A 20,425-nucleotide genomic window follows, 5' to 3' on the forward strand; every position below is an offset into this window, starting at 1 on the left:
AATTATAAAATATAAAAAAGAATGTTTATTTTCAGGCGACAGCCAAGCTTCTTCATCAGCTTGGACTGGCCTACGTTGCTGTTGTGCATACTACTGATGATGATTATGGGAGATACAGTGCGATGAAACTGAAAGAAATTAGCAAAGCCAATGGCGTATGTGTAGATAGCATACGCGCTATATAGAGATATGCGCGACTTTAGGAGCGCAATATTCTTCCGCGAAAGAAAGAGGGGGATAGAAAAGAGTATGCAGTAACATCATTTCTTTGGACTGCAGTTTAAAACTTTAGTTACCATATGCAGACATGACTTTGCTCTCTCATGTCATACTTTTTTGTTAGCTCTTTGCTTTGCTCAAACGAAGGAGAAGTTTACATGCAGTCTCTGTTTTAGATGATCAGTATATTTTCTTGGCCCAAATAGATATTTAACTGAGCTGGTAATACAGCACAGTCATCGTCAATCAACAAATCAGATGCTGGACCTTTGAGACTGGTTTCCAGGTCATGTCTTATACCCTTGAACCCTGTGCTATAACATTTCTGTCTAAACTGAAAGAATACCAGTAAAATGACTACTCAAATACTTCATCTGTATAGTCAAACATGTTTCAAAGGCCACTTCATTTGTACAGTCAAACCTGATTCCAAGACTGCTTTGTGTATTGTCAAACCTGTATCATAGGCAGCTTCATTTTGTTACTCAAACCTGTTTCAAAGGCCGCGTCATTTGTACAATCAAACCTGTTTCAAAGGCCGCTTCACTTGTACAGTCAAACCTGTTATAAAGGTCACTTCATTTATTTAGTAATGTCTGTATTAAAGGCTACTTCGTTTGTAGAGTCTGATCTGTCCATTCGCAAAATCAAACCAGTTTAAATGGCCGCTTCACCTGTATCAAAGGCCACTTCATTTGTACAGTCAGATCTGTTTCAAATGCCGCTTCATTTGTATAATCAGACCTGTATCAAAGCCTACCTGTGCAGTAATGCCATGCCACCTTTCTCCAGAGAACATTTTTTTTCAAGATTAAAAATAAATCGTTGTATTTCAACCTGTGACTCAAAAGCATTGGAAAATAAAGGCAACTCTCCGGCCTACACATGGTCAAACATGTCTGCCGACAATTATGGTGTTGTTTATTTGTTATTTTGTCTCCATGTTCTGTTACAAGATACCAAAATGTACTTTAAAATCATCATTTTAAATCACAAAATAAAACTCATTCTTATACGCTCGATACGAACACCATATAGCATAGATACTTCGTTATAAATTGATTGTAGTATTTTAATACCGCATTGTAAAAATAGATGTTTCCATTTTTGTGTTATCCTTGGTGTTGACGGAACTGACACTGATTATTACTCACGTACATATTTATTTCATAGATTTATTATTAATTTGAACCATGTCTTAATGGCGTTTTTCTGAACTTGAAGCCAAAATCAATCTATCTACCGAGCATATCGCCCAATAGAGCGCCATCAGACGTAAGACACTGTCAAAACGAAGAGTTTAAACATGAGTGTATAAAGTAATATTGCCACTTTCAACGTGAGTACTTAAATATTTCCAAATTTTTAGTTTCTTGACTTCCGTCTTTTCTGTGTTCTTAGGTTGGTTCCTACGAAGAAGGTCAGCTGACACTACAGGTAGACAAAATGAAATTTTATCAAAATATCGACGGTGCTTGCTCCAGTTCTCTCTGTGGACACTGTACAAACTCCTCCTTCACACGACCAGTTACCATAGCAACAACAACACACATGCACCCTGAGACGGAGGAGTTCTCGGTTCCTGACTATACTATCATAGGGATCCTAGGGTTTCTGTTTGTCGTGATAATGGTTATGAGTATAATCATAATCTGTTACTTCAAACGACGAATAGTGGGTAGGTTTCATTTTCTTCCACCGCGTGATCTTTCTTTAGCTAGTACAGTTGAACGTGCTTTAGCGGCCACCTATATCTAACAGCCACTTGCCTTAAGTAACCAGTTTGGTAACTCCCTAAATTGACTGCGTGTTCTAATTTTAAGCTGTCTTACTTTTCTTCAGTAGCCAAATGCTTTAAGCAGACAGTTTTGTTTCCTTGATTGGCTGCGTAATACAGGTTTGACTGTATTTTTCCAGGTCAGAGAAATAATGCAGCTAATCATTTTACTGTGTTAGCATAGGCCTGAATAGTAGCTAATACACATTTTGCGCCACTATTTAGATATAGTTATGTCAAAATATGTCTGCTTAAACAGCTTTTTATGACATTCAAACTTTCTGAAACATTTAGCTGAATTTAGCATATATTAAAAACATGATATAAAGGACTAACTAAATGATTTGTTATTGAGACAGAAGAATGTTATATTATATGAGTGTTTATTTCTTTTTCAAGAATTAGAAAGACAGCTGAAGGAGACAAAATATGAAATAAGGACTAGTTATGCTTTGCACAATGGATCGGCTTTTTCACATGCTAACACAACGTCGTTAACCTACCCGGACCTTAAACTCGCAAACACAAGCCCCAGTGGTGATACCATGAATGAATGGAGAAAAGCACAAAACGTTCCATATGGTGGGAATAGCAAGTATTCACAATCTAACGGTGGAGTGATAAATCAAGGATTTGTCGGCAGTGAAATGTATCTGCATGCGACCCATGATGACGACGAAAATCTGCAACGTTCTTCATCAGGAAATTACAGTGCAAGTCCGCGAGGACACGTGTCCAATTCAGATCAATTAAATTCAGTTTCAGATTCACCTACTTATAGACCTCCTTCCAGCAGTTATGGACTAACATCTCACAGCAGTTTCAAAAAGCCCGCGGATTATAATCATAATGGCCAAATAAAAAAGCAGCCGCGTACTCAGCTTGCTGTTCCTCCTTGTAGACCGGAACTTCCGCCACGTGACCCGGAACAGCAGCGCGCGCATGCTCAAAGACCAAACGGGTTTACAGACAAATTTGACCATTTGTCTTCAGCAGTGCCAAAGGAAAAAGTGTGAAAAGTCCGAAGTAGTCCGCGAAGGACTGTGTCACCACCGTCATTTAAACACAACCCATCCACGGGTGAAAACTCACGGTACAGAGATACAAATTATGCAGACAGCTCAAAATACAATGGGTCTCCCGCGAATATGACTTTCTCAGATTCTAAAATGGCTTCACCAGATATGGTAAATTTGGCAGGTTCCATTGAAAAAATATCGCGTGTGTAGAGTACACAGATTCTGGTTAATTAATATGAATCTCATTTTATAGGTGTTTTGTGATTGGTCACGTGAAAGTTTATCACAGGAGTTTAGAATGTGATAACAATAAATGGTGATACCCCGGTGCGTACCAAAAAAAAAAAAACTTGACAAGGCATTAAAATGTGCTTTTCTCATCTGACATTATACGCAGTACGTGTTCATAATGGAAGACCCTGATGCTTGCGTATAATATTCCTACTGCAAAGTGATATATAAGTTTTTGCAGAAAGAAGACTCACTTGTATAGTATTTGAAAATGTTGAAAGATATTGAAGACTTCGTGTCCAACTATTCTACTGCAGCCAGTCTTTAAGTGTATTTTGCTCCTTGTGTTGGGGTCGAAAATAAAATTGTTCACTACGGACACCGAGGTTTGTGTATCTCGGCGATTGAAAACACTGTCCCGATTGACTGCCATATTATTGTACTCTGTACGATTTATGATAACATTTATATAAATTGTTATTACCGTTATTGTTTCTGTGTATTTTATGAAATATTTAAAAGTACATTATAGCTTTATATATATTAAAATAATATAACTATTGAATTTACTGTTCGCACTCTTTATAATCATTGTTATGAATGTTCTTACAACTTTTAAAACTATTTAAGTGATTTTGGGAGGACTCATCTCGAGTTCATTCTTAGTGGGATTCGAACTCGTTACATTGCTTTGGCGCTATTCTTCTAAACATTTCTCTTTCCGTGGAGTCAGTGCAGTGATTTGTACGAAATCGACTGATCCATTATGTAAGGGAAACAACTCCTAAACATTTTTGTCATATCAGCATTCGATTGCTTCGAGAGGCAAATTATAATAATGTATACATAACGATTAAAAAAGAATAATTAAATCACTATTTAAAAGATTTCTTGAATATGATTGAATTGCAATGTGTTGATATTCTATGGAGATTATCCGATATCAAGAGCTGCCACATGACAAAATGCTCGAATATTCGAAGGCTTGTCAGTAAAATTTATTTTCCATCTAAGAAATAGATATGTTGTCCGAAGTCATGAAATGCGACTTGATGCTGCGATCGTTTTCAGTTGCATACAACATATGTGTGAAGTTTTAGCCAAGTAACTGCATTAGTTTTGGAGATACATGTAGTAATTTTCGTGCAACACTTTAACCTGCATTTTCAAGTCCAAAAGGGGACAGCATTGCCAAAATACAATGCAGAGTTACGGGACATGCACTTTTCATCATGGCTTATGGATCTGAATAGCTTTGATATAGTAACTGTAAAGGTTTATCCAAATTAAAAAACGGCGTAACCCTAGAAATGCAGTTAAGAGTCTTGACACACTATGTACAGTGCCACTATAAGCAAGAACAGCAAGTTTCCGTTGACTATATTAAGTAATGAAGAAGATATTAGAACATTGCAAAAACCTCAACCAAAGTGAGGCATACTTAGGTAGACTTAGGTAGAACTATTCATCTTGTCACAGTAATTTTAAGGATATAAATCTAGAGAAACGAATCCGATCTAATGTCCGATGCACATTCTGTATAAATTCCTTTTAGTTCAAAGAAAAATGCAGTAGTAATTGAGCAGACACTCATACTGAACAATTTTGCGTATATATAACTCTGCTCGTCCTATGTTTATTTTGACAACATTTAAAGTGTGATAGCAATAAAGGAATACGGACACTCACACAAAATATCAACACGGGATCACGAGTTATTATAAAGATAGAGCCACGGACAAAAAGCCGGACTGACTAACGGACACATAACCAACGCCCGTCAAACCCTAATCCCTACGATTTCGTCGGGGATAATAAACAAACATAAAGGCAATAATATTTACATACATATTTATTTTGAATGTAAAATTTGGCAAAAAAATAGCTCGTTTAATTTTAAAATACAGAATAAGTATTTCAATTTTAAAATACAACAAGAGCTGTCCGTAAGACAGCGCGCTCCACTATTCGGCGATTTGACAGAAAAATGAATTTATGTCTCAATAAAAGACCTCTACTTTAAAGACCCTACTACTCAGAGGGGTTAAAGGTCAAGCATGGAAGGGGTAATGATGATGATGGTAAAGATATATTTTGAGTTTCAATTCATTATCTTATATAGTTCCAATGTCATGTCCAAACAAGAGCACCGCCTTGCGGGTGCTGACGCTCATCTGATTTTTTTTGTATAATAGAAATATTGTCCTACCCATGATTTTCTAAGTCTAAAAAGGGCCATCATTCTTGCAAAAAGCAGGATAGAGTTATGTTTCTTGATGTACAGTGTCCACTTATGATGGTGAAAAACTGTTGCAAGTTTTAAAGCAATAGCTTTGATAGTTTATGAGAAAAGTTGACTTAAACATAATCTTCAACCAAGAAAATGATTTTTCTAAGTCCAAAAGGGGCAATAATTATTGCAAAAAGCAGGATGGAGTTATGTTGCTTGCTTTACAGGGTCAGCTTATGATGGTGAACAACAGTTGCAAGTTTTAAAGCAATAGCTTTGATGGTTTAAGAGAAGAAGTTGACCTAAACATAAAACTTAACCAAGAAATCTGATATTTTCTAAGTCCAAAAGGGGCCATCATTCTTGCAAAAAGCAGGATGGAGTTATGTTTCTTGCTGTACAGGGTCCACTTATGATGGTGAAAAACTGTTGCAAGTTTTAAAGCAATAGCTTTGATAGTTTAGGATAAAAGTTGACCTAAACATAAAATTTAACCAAGAAAACTGATTTTCTAAGTCCAAAAGGGGCAATAATTCTTGCAAAAAGCAAGATGGAGTTATGTTTCTTGATGTACAGGGTCTGCTTATGATGGTGACCAAGTATCCCAAGTTTCAAAGCAATAGCTTTGATAGTTTAGGAGAAAAGTTGACCTAAACATAAAACTTAACCAAGAAATCTGATATTTTCTAAGTACAAAAGGGGCCATAAATCTTGCAAAATGCAAGATGGAGTTATGTTTCTTGCTATACAGGGTCAGCTTATGATGGTGAACAAGTATTCCAAGTTTCAAAGCAATAGCTTTGATAGTTTTGGAGAAAAACTGACCTAAACATAAAACTTAACCAAGCAACGCCGACGCAGACGCCGACGCCGACGCCGACGCCGACAACCGCTCAAGTGATGACAATAACTCATCATTTTTTTTCAAAAAATCAGATGAGCTAAAAACGAAGTTTGTCAAAAAATTTAAGTATTAAATGGGTATAATTTGGTCAAAAATACAAATCAGAGTTATGGGGATTGTTACCACACATGCAGATGATGATTACAAAGATACATTTTAAGTTTCAAGTCATTATCTTATATTGTACTAGAGTTATATCCACAAAGTAAAGATTGCCAAAAAGACTTTAAGTATGAAAGGGGCATAATTCTATCAAAAATACAATTAGAGTTCTGGGGATTGTAACCACACATGCAGATGATGATTACAAAGAAATATTTTTAATTTCAAGTCATTATCTTTTAAAGCACCAAAGATATGTCTATAAATAAAGCTTTCGAAAAATTAACATGAAAATAATTTCAAGTATAACTCCTTGGTGACCTTGACTTTGGGTATAATTGGCCCAGCCCCTGTACATACTTTGTTTGTATGCTGGACAATGTTTATGTGAAGTTACAGTTGGATATAAGCAATAGTAACAAAGATATTACAGAAAAAAACAAAGGTTGCCGAAAAATGTAAACCTTAAAAATAACGTAAGTATAACACCTTGGTGACGTTGACGTTGGGTATAATGGGCCCAGCCCCTGCAATACTTTGTTTGTATGCTGGACAATGTTTATGTGAAGTTACAGTAAGATATAAGCAATAGTAAGAAAGATATGACATAAAAACAAGGGTTGCCGAAAAACTTAAACCTTAAAAATTACCTAAGTGCAACACCTTGGTGACCTCAATCTGACTAAAGTACTTGATCTTCTAAACGAAGATCCTAAGCGTAGCGTAATAGGAGATGTACTTTAGTCAGATTGTGGTGACCTTGACCTTGGGTATAATGGGCCCATTCTCTGCACATACTTTGTTTGTATGCTGGACAATGTTTATGTGAAGTTACAGTAAGATATAAGCATTAGTAACAAGAAAAACAAAGGTTGCCGAAAAACTTAAACAAAAAAGGTCACGCCGACGCCGACGCCGGGGCGAGTAGAATAGCCCCTTCCCCTGGTCTGGATCCCTGCTGGTCGCAATGCCATTATGTTGGTTTTCCCTTGGCGCGGCTCATATAAGCATTTATAATATTTTAATAACGTATTTTTTAGAAATGCAATGTGTAAAATAGCCCACGAAATACGAACGTGTGGGGACTTTATAGCAGAACTTTGAATTAGTTTAGCTTTTTGATATAAAGAATAAAAACGCACAGGCAATCTTGATCTACTGGCCTTTATGGCTGTGGAATAAATAAAGATATGTTACAACAAGAGCTGTCTGATGACAGCGCGCTCGACTATTCGAAGAATTGATTGAAGAATGGGGTCAAAATATTTCCACAGATATTCAGACAAAAGAAATAAATAGATTAGACAAACAATGTTCCTGTATTTCTTTGATTTCGATAAGTCTTGCACTAAATGGCAATGTATGAACCAATTTCAAAGTCTAAAAAGGGCCATAATTCAGTCAACATAGTTATGTACTCTTGCCTACAGATGGAAATCATAATGATAAACAAGTGTTCAAAGTTTAAAAGCCATATGTCAAATAGTTTTGACAAAACGTGGACTTGTATGAAAACAGAACCAATTTCGAAGTCCAAAAAGGGCCATAGTTCAGCCAAAATCCATGATGGAGTTATGTACTCTTTCCCACAGATAGAGACTATAATATTAAACAAGTGATAAATGTTTCAAAGCCATACGTCAAACACTTTACAAAAAATATGAACTGGTACGAAAACTTAACCAAAATTTCTAAGTCAAGAAGGGCCATAATTCAGCCAAAATCCATGATGGAGTTATGTACTCTTGCCTATAACTGGATATGGTGATGGTAAACAGGTGTTGAAAGTTTCAAAGCTTTATCTCAAAAGACTTTGTCAAAATATGAACTGGTACGAAATATTAACCCAGATTTCTAAGTCAAAAAGGGCCAAAATTCAGCCAAAATCCTTGATGGAGTTATGTGCTCTTGCTTATAACTGGATATGGTGATAGTAAACAAGTGTTGAAAGTTTCAAACCTTTATCTCAAAAGACTTTGTCAAAATACGAACTGGTACGAAAAACTTAAACAAGATTTCTAAGTCGAAAGGGGCCAAAATTCAGCCAAAATCCTTGATGGAGTTATGTGCTCTTGCTTATAACTGGACATGGTGATGGTAAACAAGTGTTGAAAGTTTCAAAGCTTTATCTCAAAAGACTTTGTCAAAATACGAACTGGTACGAAAAACTTAAACAAGATTTCTAAGTCGAAAGGGGCCATAATTCAGCCAAAATCCTTGATGGAGTTATGTGCTCTTGCCTATAACTGGCCATGGTGATGGTAAACAAGTGTTGAAAGTTTCAAAGCTTTATCTTAAAAAACTTTGTCAAAATATGAACTGGTACGAAAAACTTAACCATGATTTCTAAGTCAAAGGAGGCCATAATTCAGCCAAAATCCTTGATGAAGTTATGTGCTCTTGCCTATAACTGGCCATGGTGGTGGTAAACAAGTGTTGAAAGTTTCAAAGCCTTATCTCAAAAGACTTTGTCAAAATGTGGACTGGTACGAAAAACTTAACCAAGGTGTGACGCCGACGCCAACGCCGTGGTGAGTAGGATAGCTCTACTTATTCTTCAAATAGTCGAGCTAAAAATAGTATTAAGACAGCTAAAGTATGGCAAAAGACCATTCTTTTTGATAGACGACTTGAAAAGAACCATAAAAAGCGACCTTTGTCCAACCTTTAAGTGTTTACTGTTTTCAATTACTATCTTACAAAACCATATTTGTGATCTTACAGAGAAGTTTTGAAAGAAAAATGGTGATCAAAAAATTTCATAGTGTGCACATGTACGCAAGAATTTAGTGTAGCTATAAGTAATTTGATATCTACTTTTGAAATATCTGTATATTTTGCATGTTTATATCGATTTTAAAAATCCCTTCACTGCTTTAAATGGCTAAAAACCTAAGCGTATAACTAAACAAAACATTAATATTGCCCAACATCAACACCGCCTTTCTCTTTTAACAGAAACAATGATTCATATTCTACATGCCCTTGGTACACTAAAACAAATGTTACATGCGTTTACATCGGAATGATACATACGCACTGTTAAAATGTTAAAGCTAAAAATTCGAGAAAACGCATTAAATGCTTGAAATTGTGCTGAAATGTTAAAAAAATAAATTAAATAAATCAGTTAACATGGTGTAACATGTCCGTAACGTTTAAAAACAATAAACAGTCATGTTAAAATACAACTTATATACATGATAAAATATAAAAAAGAAACCCTGTAAATATAGTTCCATAAAAATGTACTGATATTAAAATGGGCATATACCTTATAAAGAATATACGTATAAAATCCCTTTTATCTCATTTCACCGGATTGTCTAAAATGTGCATGTGACTTTAAAACAGCAATAATTCTGATATGCCAGTAGAACAATATACTCCTACTTGTAGGCTAAATTACTGTGACAATATCAAAATCAGCTTGTTTTTGCTAAACATACATATTGTTAGTTCTCCTGTTTTCATAAAGATTTCATTACATCTAAATAGATTTAAGAATTTCTTGCATTTCTTTTTCTTCTGGATCCAGATCGTCTAGTAAAGAGGTAGAACCGTTGTAATTTCTGCCATGTTTTTCGGCAGTCATTCCGGGAAAGTCTTCATGGTCTATATCTCCAGCAATATGAATTAATAAGTCAATGACTTCATTGTTAGTTTTAACACCATTCCTGCGCTCTCCGTTGTTTAGGAATGGATTTGTCTCTTCAAATACCGGTATTTCTGTTGCATTTTTATTTTCGTTTTCACGTTCATTGTGGGTATCCGAATTACTGTCATCGATCGACATCTGTCTGTTAACGACATCAATGTCGTAAATCGGCCATGTCTGCTGGTGGTCCTCTAACAAGTCGTGCAAACAAACCTGGAAATGCATGTTGCTTTTATCCACCACTGGAAACGCGTGCGATTTAAAAACAATGTTTCTCAGCATGAATGGCAAAAATCCACCAGCAATAGTTGCAAGCATTTTATTGGTTGCTGAAATCTCGTACGTGTCCCCAAATGCGAGAACTACAACGAGAACGAACATTAGGAATAACAAAATCATTCCGAATTCCACTGCTGCTCTCAAGTAATTAACAAGCAATTCTCCGGGAACACTGTAGAATGGCATCTTACATGACTTGAAGTAAAAACTCTTTGGAATCATTGGTCGGTCATTCTTACTAAGAAAAAGCACCATTCTAGAAACTTGCCACCGTGGAAGACCGTCCGCATTCTTTGCAAGTTGCACAGGATTTTCAACTGTCTCTGCTCTTTCCGTTTTTACTCTGAATGCAATATTTTCTTGTTTTTCGTCATCAGAATAAATTTCATTTTCAACTTTCTCTTTACCAAGTTCTAGTACAGCGGAATTCATTGTTTTGTTAAATGCAAGGAATTTCTTACTGACAACACCAAAACAGTCATTTCCGTAGACCCCAAGAAGGAAAATAAGTGAAACGTATGTTAATGTCATTGAAGCATTGAGAATAAGCCCCATTAATGTATAGACGAATATTTCGACAATGAAAGATACAAACTCAGTCATCAGAAATATTACTGAATACATGGACAGGAGGCACAGTGAAATAATGACTAGCTGCTGAAGTCTTTTCCAGCCCGACATAAGGACTGAATCATGTTTTTCTAATGATTCCAATCTGGCGATATCTTGCATTTCCAACTTCTGTTCAATACTGTCTATAATTCTGGAGAGCCTGGCAAATATTCTTATTTCACTACAAGCGTTTTTGGGGAAGAGATACACCGCAAAATGAGCTAGTAGACGTAAAGTTACATTCAAAGTCGGAAACAAGTAGAACGATAGAATAAGGAGCAGAAACGGCAGACTTAATGTCCAGGTTACAAGTCCAACACAAATTCCTATTCCGCCGAACAAAGTACATGGTTTTACTGCAACCTTTACTACCCAGCCAATTACGTCCATTTGTTTCATTTCGCGCATGTCCCGAAAGCACTTCCGGAGAACAAATTTGAACTGTTCCTTCATCTTCCGGCTCATAACACCAAAGATACACGACTCAAAAGACAAAAGTATGTAGATTAAAACGAACAGAACATGCAACGGCGTAAGCAATAACGTGAAATTCCCTGGGAAGTAGAAACCTAGAGATTTCCTGTATGCAGCATCTTTGCGCATGTGCATTTCACCGTGTTCGTACTGAAAGTAGACATAAATCCGGATAATCCAAGGAGTCGCTATCAGTATTAGTAGAATCGATATCATAAAACGCTTTAAAACTGTGTACCAAGATAGTCTCTTATTGTGGAATGTTGAAAACGTGAAGAAATTAGAGTTGCAACATTCTGTAACTGATGATCTTTCACGGATTTTGCACTTGAAGAATGAGTCATACATTGTCCGAAACAATCCAACTGGAGCGGAATCTTCTGGCAGCAGACGACCACATTTTACTCGTAGAAACACTTGCTTCATTGTAAGAGTATAAGGTACATCAAGAGTCATATTTTGTAGTGTTGTTTTAAACTTTTTCATTTCTCTAAACTTCGTTAACTTAAACTTGTTCTTCACATTTGTGAACTGTTCAGGATTTGTTGTGGCGACTGCTTTCACCGATAGAGGCTGCTGCAACCTGTGTATATATGGAGCAGCTACATGTTTCAGACGATAAAAAGAATCTGGTATTAATCTTGGACTAAACAAAACTACGAGAACTTTTAAAACTACTATAACAACAAATAGTACATTCAGCCAAGTGTCGGACTGCAAATAACTGCAACTTATATGATTAGTTTCACTTCTCTGGCAACACAGAAACCTAAACTCTGCAACACCATCGTTATCCGTCACGTGCATGTTACAAACATGATCTGTTGGTTTCAGTTTCACAATCACCCCTGAGCTTGTATTTTGAAAATCATTCATAACCAGTTCCCGGAAAAGTACCTCAATATCCGAATATGACAGCTGGCTAAGACAGTAACTTGGATTCTCAGTAATATTCACGTGCATTGTTTCTACACCAAGTTCAAGGGTTGTTAAAGACAACACGTCATATTCCGGCCTCAATAGCAACAGTCCTGTTCCATGGCGACCTGTGGATCGAACCCAAAAGAATGGTTTGTATACGTTGCTTTCGTTATATCCGTAAAACTGTCGTTCTGGGCGTTTGATATGCAGATGAAATTTTATCATTTTTGATCCACTGTTAAGAGCAGCACCGATGCGAGACGTTAATCCCTTGTCTTCTGGCATAATCTCGCAGTTTTTCAGTACTGAAGCAGCAACATACGGTACATCAGATTTTGACGGATTGTCAGCATGTTCGAGTGGAACAAATTTTGTGATATTGTTCGTATGTAAAGCACCTCGATTTCCCGGTGGCAACTCAGTTTTGATGACGGTTGAGGTCCTTGTTTTAATGGTTGGTAATGGAGGGAGGTCTTTCTTAACCGTAGGCAAAGCTGGTGCCGCTGGAAGTTTAATGATGGTAGCTGTCCGTGGTTGTGTGACACTTGGTTGTGTCACATTATCGCCTCCACTTAGTGTCGGCAGGGCGACGGTTCGCACCAGCAAAACCAACAATAATGTCAGTGAAGTTTTCATCCTGTACGTTCTAGTAGTTTGACATGTGTCCTGAAATATAGACAAAATGCAATAATTACTTATGTAAGAAACAATAGTATAGTACCTCTAATAAAACAATGCACCGATTATATAATTAATAAGGAGAATACATTACTGCGGACAAAAATATGTAGTTTTGTTGGGAGCGTTTTTACTACTTTGCAGCAATACTGAACAAAGCTTAGGTCAATGAAAATATTAAAAGTAGGTCTGTCATTAACTGTGTGGCTACCACCATTATATTCACCACATATTATTCACGCTGTCGTCATAACTTAACGTAGCCGATAACCGAAATGCAGGCACTATATATCTGTATATATAATACCAGGAGAGCCCAAGAGGCTGCTTTCTGACATGTTTGCAGTCATTGGCGGGCATTTTTATGAAACTACTATGGTGGCTGATTTGTGCCCTCTCGACCTGCCGTTTTGGTGCATTTGAAAGGCATCAACTACGCCAGAGACGACAAAAAAGCGCGCCGACATGCCAAATTCTCTGTAGAAAATCCACACCTTGGTACCCTTCACACGCACCAACACATCAGAACAATATGGCAGGAATCAACCTTTGCAGCGCAAAATTTAAACAATACAAAAGACAAAAGATCGACACTCTCGACAAAATATAGAAACAAGAGCACCGCCTTGCGGGTGCTGACGCTCATCTGATTTTTTTTTGTATAATAGAAATATTGTCCTACCCATGATTTTCTAAGTCTAAAAAGGGCCATCACTCTTGCAAAAAGCAGGATAGAGTTATGTTTCTTGATGTACAGTGTCCACTTATGATGGTGAAAAACTGTTGCAAGTTTTAAAGCAATAGCTTTGATAGTTTATGAGAAAAGTTGACTTAAACATAATATTCAACCTAGAAAGTGATTTTTCTAAGTCCAAAAAGGGCAATAATTATTGCAAAAAGCAGGATGGAGTTAAGTTGCTTGCTGTACAGGGTCAGCTTATGATGGTGAACAAGAGTTGCAAGTTTTAAAGCAAGAGCTTTGATAGTTTAAGAGAAAAAGTTGACCTAAACATAAAACTTAACCAAGAAATCTGATATTTTCTAAGTTCAAAAGGGGCCATAAATCTTGCAAAAAGCAGGATGGAGTTATGTTTCTTGCTGTACAGGGTCAGCTTATGATGGTGAACAAGTGTTGCAAGTTTTAAATGAATAGCTTTGATAGTTTAGGATAAAAGCTGACCTAATCATAAAACTTAACCAAGAAAACTGATTTTCTAAGTCCAAAAGGGGCCATAATTCTTGCAAAAAGCAAGATGGAGTTATGTTTCTTGATGTACAGGGTCTGCTTATGATGGTGAACAAGTATTCCAAGTTTCAAAGCAATAGCTTTGATAGTTTAGGAGAAAAGTTGACCTAAACATAAAACTTAACCAAGAAATCTGATATTTTCTAAGTACAAAAGGGGCCATAAATCTTGCAAAAAGCAAGATGAAGTTATGTTTCTTGCTATACAGGGTCAGCTTATGATGGTGAACAAGTATTCCAAGTTTCAAAGCAATAGCTTTGATAGTTTAGGAGAAAAGCTGACCTAAACATAAAACTTAACCAGGCAACGCCGACGCCGACGCCGACACCGACAACCGCTCAAGTGATGACAATAACTCATCATTTTTTTTCAAAAAATCAGATGAGCTAAAAAACAGCTGTTGCGGTCTGTGTCTGAATATTGCTGATAGATAAGAAAATTAATTTGCATGTTTATTTCAACTGTTCAACAAAGCTGCAATATTATGTTAATCAATTCATTATCTAAATGAATATTTCTTTGACCTGATATAATATAAAACATTACAAAATGCTGCTTTAACTGTCCCTTTAATATCCATGCAGCTAGAAATATGGGAGCTTGTCAACTTCAAATAGCTTGTCCCCCTCACACCACTGCGGGTTCGAGCAGGTGTCAAACTCATTCAAGTAGGTATTCGATTTCCCCAGTTATAAAGCACCCTTACACCAGACTCTTAATCTTAACTTTAAAGCTGTTTGAGGTTCGTTTATTTTCTTTTTTTTTCAATATTTGAAATATCACCAATTGTATGTTGATAAGATATTATGTATGGTACTGCATATGCATGTAGTTGTTTTTATTATTTATATAAAAAAAACTTTGAATATTATAAGGTTAATAGGCGGATGGTTTTCCGACGCCTGTTATACCAGTTAAGGGGATATAAAACGGGGTTACCCCACACGGGGCCTCAAACAAAAACAAAACAACAACAACAAAGCTTTATAGCTCAGGGAGCGGTAGTTCCCATAGTATAACGTTTAAGGACAGCGTGATAACTTTTGACTAGCGGGATGGCGACTATATGAAATATCAGATCATGAAATAATTTATACCGATTAGCCGAATGAGTGAAGCTACCACACATGCCCAACGTCACGTCTGGATTGTTGGACGTCCTCCTCCTCTTAAAACTGACGGACAAAGTTGGCCTTATGTTACCAGTTACAAAGCCATGGTCGTGACCCCTCACGGTCGGGCAGATCCTATAAGTGATACAGTGAAATAGGAAAGATTACATACCTGTCGCAAAAAAGTGTCCCTTTGTATTTTTCCTCGTATTCACTTTTATCGATCCGTTTGAAGTTTACGTCCTCTTCTACCGAACTACTGTATCATAAAAGAATAATACATTACAAGTTGTGAACAAGTGATTTACACACACATTTCAACTAGGGTACTACCAGTTTTTACTCTATCCCTTTTAATACCTAACAATAACAATTACTCAAGTATGACATGAGAACTTTGTCATTGACTACAATTATCTGGCATGTAAATAACGCGCATGAGTAAATTCATTTAATGGTAACACATTTTAAAGCGACTCCCCTTATCGAAATGAAAAGTTTGCGGCAAAGTTGCGGTAAATTTGCCGCAAACATTTTAGTTCACCAGAACAGAATAATAAATGTTTGCAGGAGTTCGCCGGTAGCGGCGAACTTTCGGCAAACGTTTCGGTGACTTTGCTGCAAACTAACCACAGATTTTACTGAATTAAGAGTTTGCCATAACATCGCCAGAAATTTTGTTCACCAAAACGTCACCAGAATCTTTTATCTATACTTTCTTCTCCAAAACATTCGCCATACGATCTTTCAATTATCTGACCAGATGTGAAAGTTCGCCAGAGGATTGCCAGAACAGTATCACATGACTTTTTCTTTGTTTTTATTGGCTGCATAGTGTTTGGCTCCATTTTCAAACTGCCAAACAGTAGTTGAACAAAGTTGTATTAACATGAATTATTTGTTTCTTTACTAAACAAAAACTTCCACAAAAAGATGGATAAATCACCGAAGTATACTGTGTTTAATTCCGTGGATAAATGTTATGCGATGTAAGGTTAGTTTTCACATTCTTACGCATGCAAAAGCAGAATGATTTTTATACGGTGCCTTTGTTTATTTCAGACATGTGTCACCTAAAGACCATTAGATACAATAGATTGCAATAATTAATTTAGTGAATCTGCAAATTTATTAAGACATTTACACATGTAAGCATAAAATATATTTACTAACGACATACTTTATCATAATGATCTCGTGCATTTGTATATTTTCTTTATAATTCTTTAGAAAAGATAAATCATCTAATTTATTAGCAGATGATATTTTGCTAATTTAATAGTCCTTTCTTAATTTTCTTGAAAATATATCCTTTGTTCTTCAAAAACGAAAGGTCTGTTACTTTAGCGCCAAAAGTTTGCAGCAAATTTGCGGCAAACAATGTTGCATAATTGTTTGCTGCAAAGTCACCGCAAACTAATTTGCATAAATAGTTTGCCAAAAGCTCGGCAGAACATTGCCAGAAGTTCGCCAGAAAGGTTTTGGCGAACTTGCGGCAAACTTTTACCATGCAAATTAGGTTTGCCGCAAACTTGCTGCAAACTTCATTTGCATAAATTGTTTGCCGCAAATTTGCCGCAAACTAATTTGCATGGTAAAAGTTTGCCAAAAGAAAGTTTGCGGCAAATTCACCAAAACGTTTGCGGCAAATTTGCCGCAACGTTCGCCGGAAGCCTGATATTTTGGTAAGGGTCTGTGGCAGCTTTTGAGTAAAAAAAGTTATATAGCCAAAGGCATCACCGTGCTAATTGCTTTTGACATTTTTTTTTTTGAAACCTGTTTTGTTAATCAAAGCCTTTTTATTAATTCGTTTTTAAATTAATATATAATTGATATATTGTACTCTTATTGAATAACATGCCCAAACTATACATTAGAAGCTCGGACAATAGTTTTGACTATTGACCGGCAATCCATTCAATAAATGTTTTATTACATGACAGAGAAATTCACAACACACAGAAAACAAGTTCCAAAGTATTTACCAAACATAACTTTCATATTGCATTTTGCAATTATATTTTTGATCCAGGTATGATTAAATAGATCTACACATTTTATATCAACAACAGTGTGTGAAGAAAACTAAACTGCATTGTAAATATAAATTATAATAGATCTTCTTAAGCGTAAGAATAATAAAGACGCTTGATTTGATCACGTGATCGATTCTGAAACCGAGACTTGTTTTGATCATGTGACCTATTCTGAAATCCAATAACTAGTTTCAATACGCTCAAAAAAATGTGTTCATGATTCTGCGTGAAAATAGCAACTACTAACGCCACTGATAAGCCGACAGATTATTGATTTTTTCATCACTGTGCCTCGACACTGTTGTGGATGTGTATTACGGAGAAACTTTATCAGTTTGTGGCGATCAGTACCGTTTATCAGTAGGCGAATCTTAGCCTGGGAAGCCGTTGATAATATTTGTGCTTTGTCAGAAGAAATCATACTTAATATTTATGCATTATAGATGCTGCTAATGTGCGCTAATTAGTGTTAATTGGCAATCATTGAGTTTCTGATATTATCATGTGTGTGTCAATTTGCAGGTAAATAAAAGATTAGAAATTGTCAGACTGGATTCCCAGGCTAGGCGAATCTATAAATATGCGGCAACATCCTATAGATCCCGATTCGCAATCTGTTAAAATATCTTTTCTGTGCAGGTGTTATTTCTAAAATATTATTTCAGAAAATAGAGTGCTGAAATGAAATACTTTTCGCATGTCTAAGAAAATATTTTCAAGAGATATGTTATTTATAAAAATTAATACTATATAAAAAATAATAATAATAAAAATAAAATAAAAAACAGTGGTTTACTTGAAATAGAATAGGTAGAAAAAATTCATTACTTATTCGTCAGTTTGAATTTATGACTTATTTGGTTCGTGGGGTGGGGGTGGGGGGATTAATTTGACAGTTTGATTTTTTGTAATTATAATCTAATCTAATAAGCGTCAGTAGATTTTTTTTCTCTCATTTCGAATTCGTAAAATCAACTATGAACAGATTACTTCTGTTTTACACCAACTATTAAGAACATTTTAAAGCTTAAAGGCATATTTATGTACTTGGTCGGACCGTCCTTATTCGTGATTGTTTATTATGTATAATTATATATTTTGATCTCGAAATCAGCTGTAAATCGTTAATCAAAATGTCTTGTCCACAGAAGTTGCATAAAAATGAATTGAATTTCAAATAGTTACTAAAATTTAATACACAATTGCACGGTGCATATCCATATTGGCAGACTCTTTGCGAAATATGCTTTATCGGCGGTTTCTTGCGTCGGCACCGGCGATTCTTTGCTATAAACAGGTTGGCAGTTATAAAAAGTCAGATAAACACACCAAATTAATTAAGCTATAATGTTTCCAGATAGTCATTAGCCTAGAGCCTCTCTGTGCGTAATGCAGAAGCCTGCCTGTGCATCATAAAAAAAAAAAACTGGTATGCAGAGAGACCGCCGGTGCCACGACAAAACCGAAAGTAAGTAGTTTTGAAAAATTCCATTTACATTTCGGCCTATTTATCTTTATTATTTAGAAGAATATTGATAAATGAATACAAATAGTGCGCTTGATATTTATGATATCAAATTAAAAACTGGTTAAAGACTGTGGAAAAAGTCGAGCTAGTGTTCCATGTCAGTACACCATCAACAAATGTCATCGAGTTGCGAGCAAAATCGCTGCTAATTAAAAAGTAAACACTATAAAATATAGAAAAGACATTCTAATGTTCCGTGCTCTACTTATTTTGAGCAGCATACCTATGATCATGGATGGCAGCTCGATTTTTCGCCTCCCATACCAACCTGGGCACTGTTTATAGCAAAAAATAGCCGGTGCCGACGCAGAGAAACCGTCGATATAGCAGATTTCGCAAAGAGTGCATCGATATGGATATGTACTGTGAATTGGAGAGAGCATCCAGAATATGCATGTCATCTAGGGAAGGTTTGAATCCATGGTATGTTGTCAAAAGTTATGGCATCAGAATCTTGCGGGCATGCAGTAATTTCAATTGGAACCACCACGCCACCGCAAATCAGGAGAGATATTTTTTTTTACTTTTTCCTGAAATCCGACCTCACAATAGGGCCAATAGAAACACGCTTTTTCTGGAAAAGTACAGCATATCCCAAACTGAACATGTGCCCGATTCTTTAGTCTAAAGATCAGAACATTATGTATATGACTTGTTTAACATAATTATAATGTTCGGGAAATCCTTGAAAAAGGACCGAGGAAAACATTCATTCCCAGATTTTGATTTTTAAAAAAAAAACGCCATATACGCTGATCAAACTGGTATTTATCTGCAGGAAAATTATCGTTTAACGTAAAAAGTGCGCTAAATACTGTTATAATTGCGCGTACATATACGTATTTCATCATTTTTTAGACTGAGTAATTTTTGCTATGGGAGGTAATCCACCACTCCGCGATGATAACTTGCCAGAGGTGCCCGTTATATTTTGGCCTCATTTTCTTGGTAATTATCCCTGCAGATATACATTTATGTTACCAGTTTAATGTATTTCATCTATCTGAGGATGCAAATGGTTTCTGATGGTTATATTCGAAGGCAGAACACCAGAAATCTTGTCCTTTTTCCACGGGCGTTTCGTATCCTAATTTACTCGAACCTAACTGTATACGCCAGTTCGGTAGGTTCATTGATATGACGAATCACGGTTTTCATAGTGTTTAATGTATTTCTTATATCATGATATTGATAGTTTGAAATACAGGTGTACATTAAATAACCTAAAATTGAAAAAGACAATGTATTTTGATCAACAAACATAACAAACAATATGAATAATAATATCATCATATATCATGTATGTTTTTAAGAAAACAGTTACTGAATTTTAGCAATAGTTGGAATGGAAAAAAGGTAGATCTATAAAAATATTTTTTACAGGTGTTTGTGTGTTACC

The 20,425-nt window shown here is 35.9% G+C and overlaps 2 protein-coding genes across 2 annotated transcripts; one reads left to right on the forward strand and one right to left on the reverse strand.

The window, feature by feature from the left end:
* The first annotated feature begins 255 nt into the window (after positions 1-255).
* LOC123530167 (uncharacterized) lies at positions 256-4,113 on the forward strand. Its single transcript, XM_045310907.2, has 2 exons — positions 256-1,897; positions 2,396-4,113. Exons 1-2 carry the CDS (start codon positions 1,666-1,668, stop codon positions 3,010-3,012), a joined length of 849 nt encoding a protein of 282 aa, XP_045166842.1. The 5' UTR covers positions 256-1,665; the 3' UTR covers positions 3,013-4,113.
* Positions 4,114-5,080: 967 nt separating this feature from the next.
* Positions 5,081-15,882, reverse strand: LOC123528804 (uncharacterized). The gene is made up of 2 exons (XM_045308810.2): positions 15,635-15,882; positions 5,081-13,092 (listed from the first exon to the last, which is right to left on the reverse strand). The coding sequence occupies exon 2, from the start codon at positions 13,060-13,062 to the stop codon at positions 9,973-9,975; it is 3,090 nt and encodes a 1,029-aa protein (XP_045164745.2). The 5' UTR covers positions 13,063-13,092; positions 15,635-15,882; the 3' UTR covers positions 5,081-9,972.
* Positions 15,883-20,425: the final 4,543 nt, after the last annotated feature.

Source organism: Mercenaria mercenaria, chromosome 13 (assembly GCF_021730395.1).
Source record: "Mercenaria mercenaria strain notata chromosome 13, MADL_Memer_1, whole genome shotgun sequence".
In the NCBI taxonomy this organism is placed as follows: Eukaryota; Metazoa; Mollusca; class Bivalvia; order Venerida; family Veneridae; genus Mercenaria; species Mercenaria mercenaria.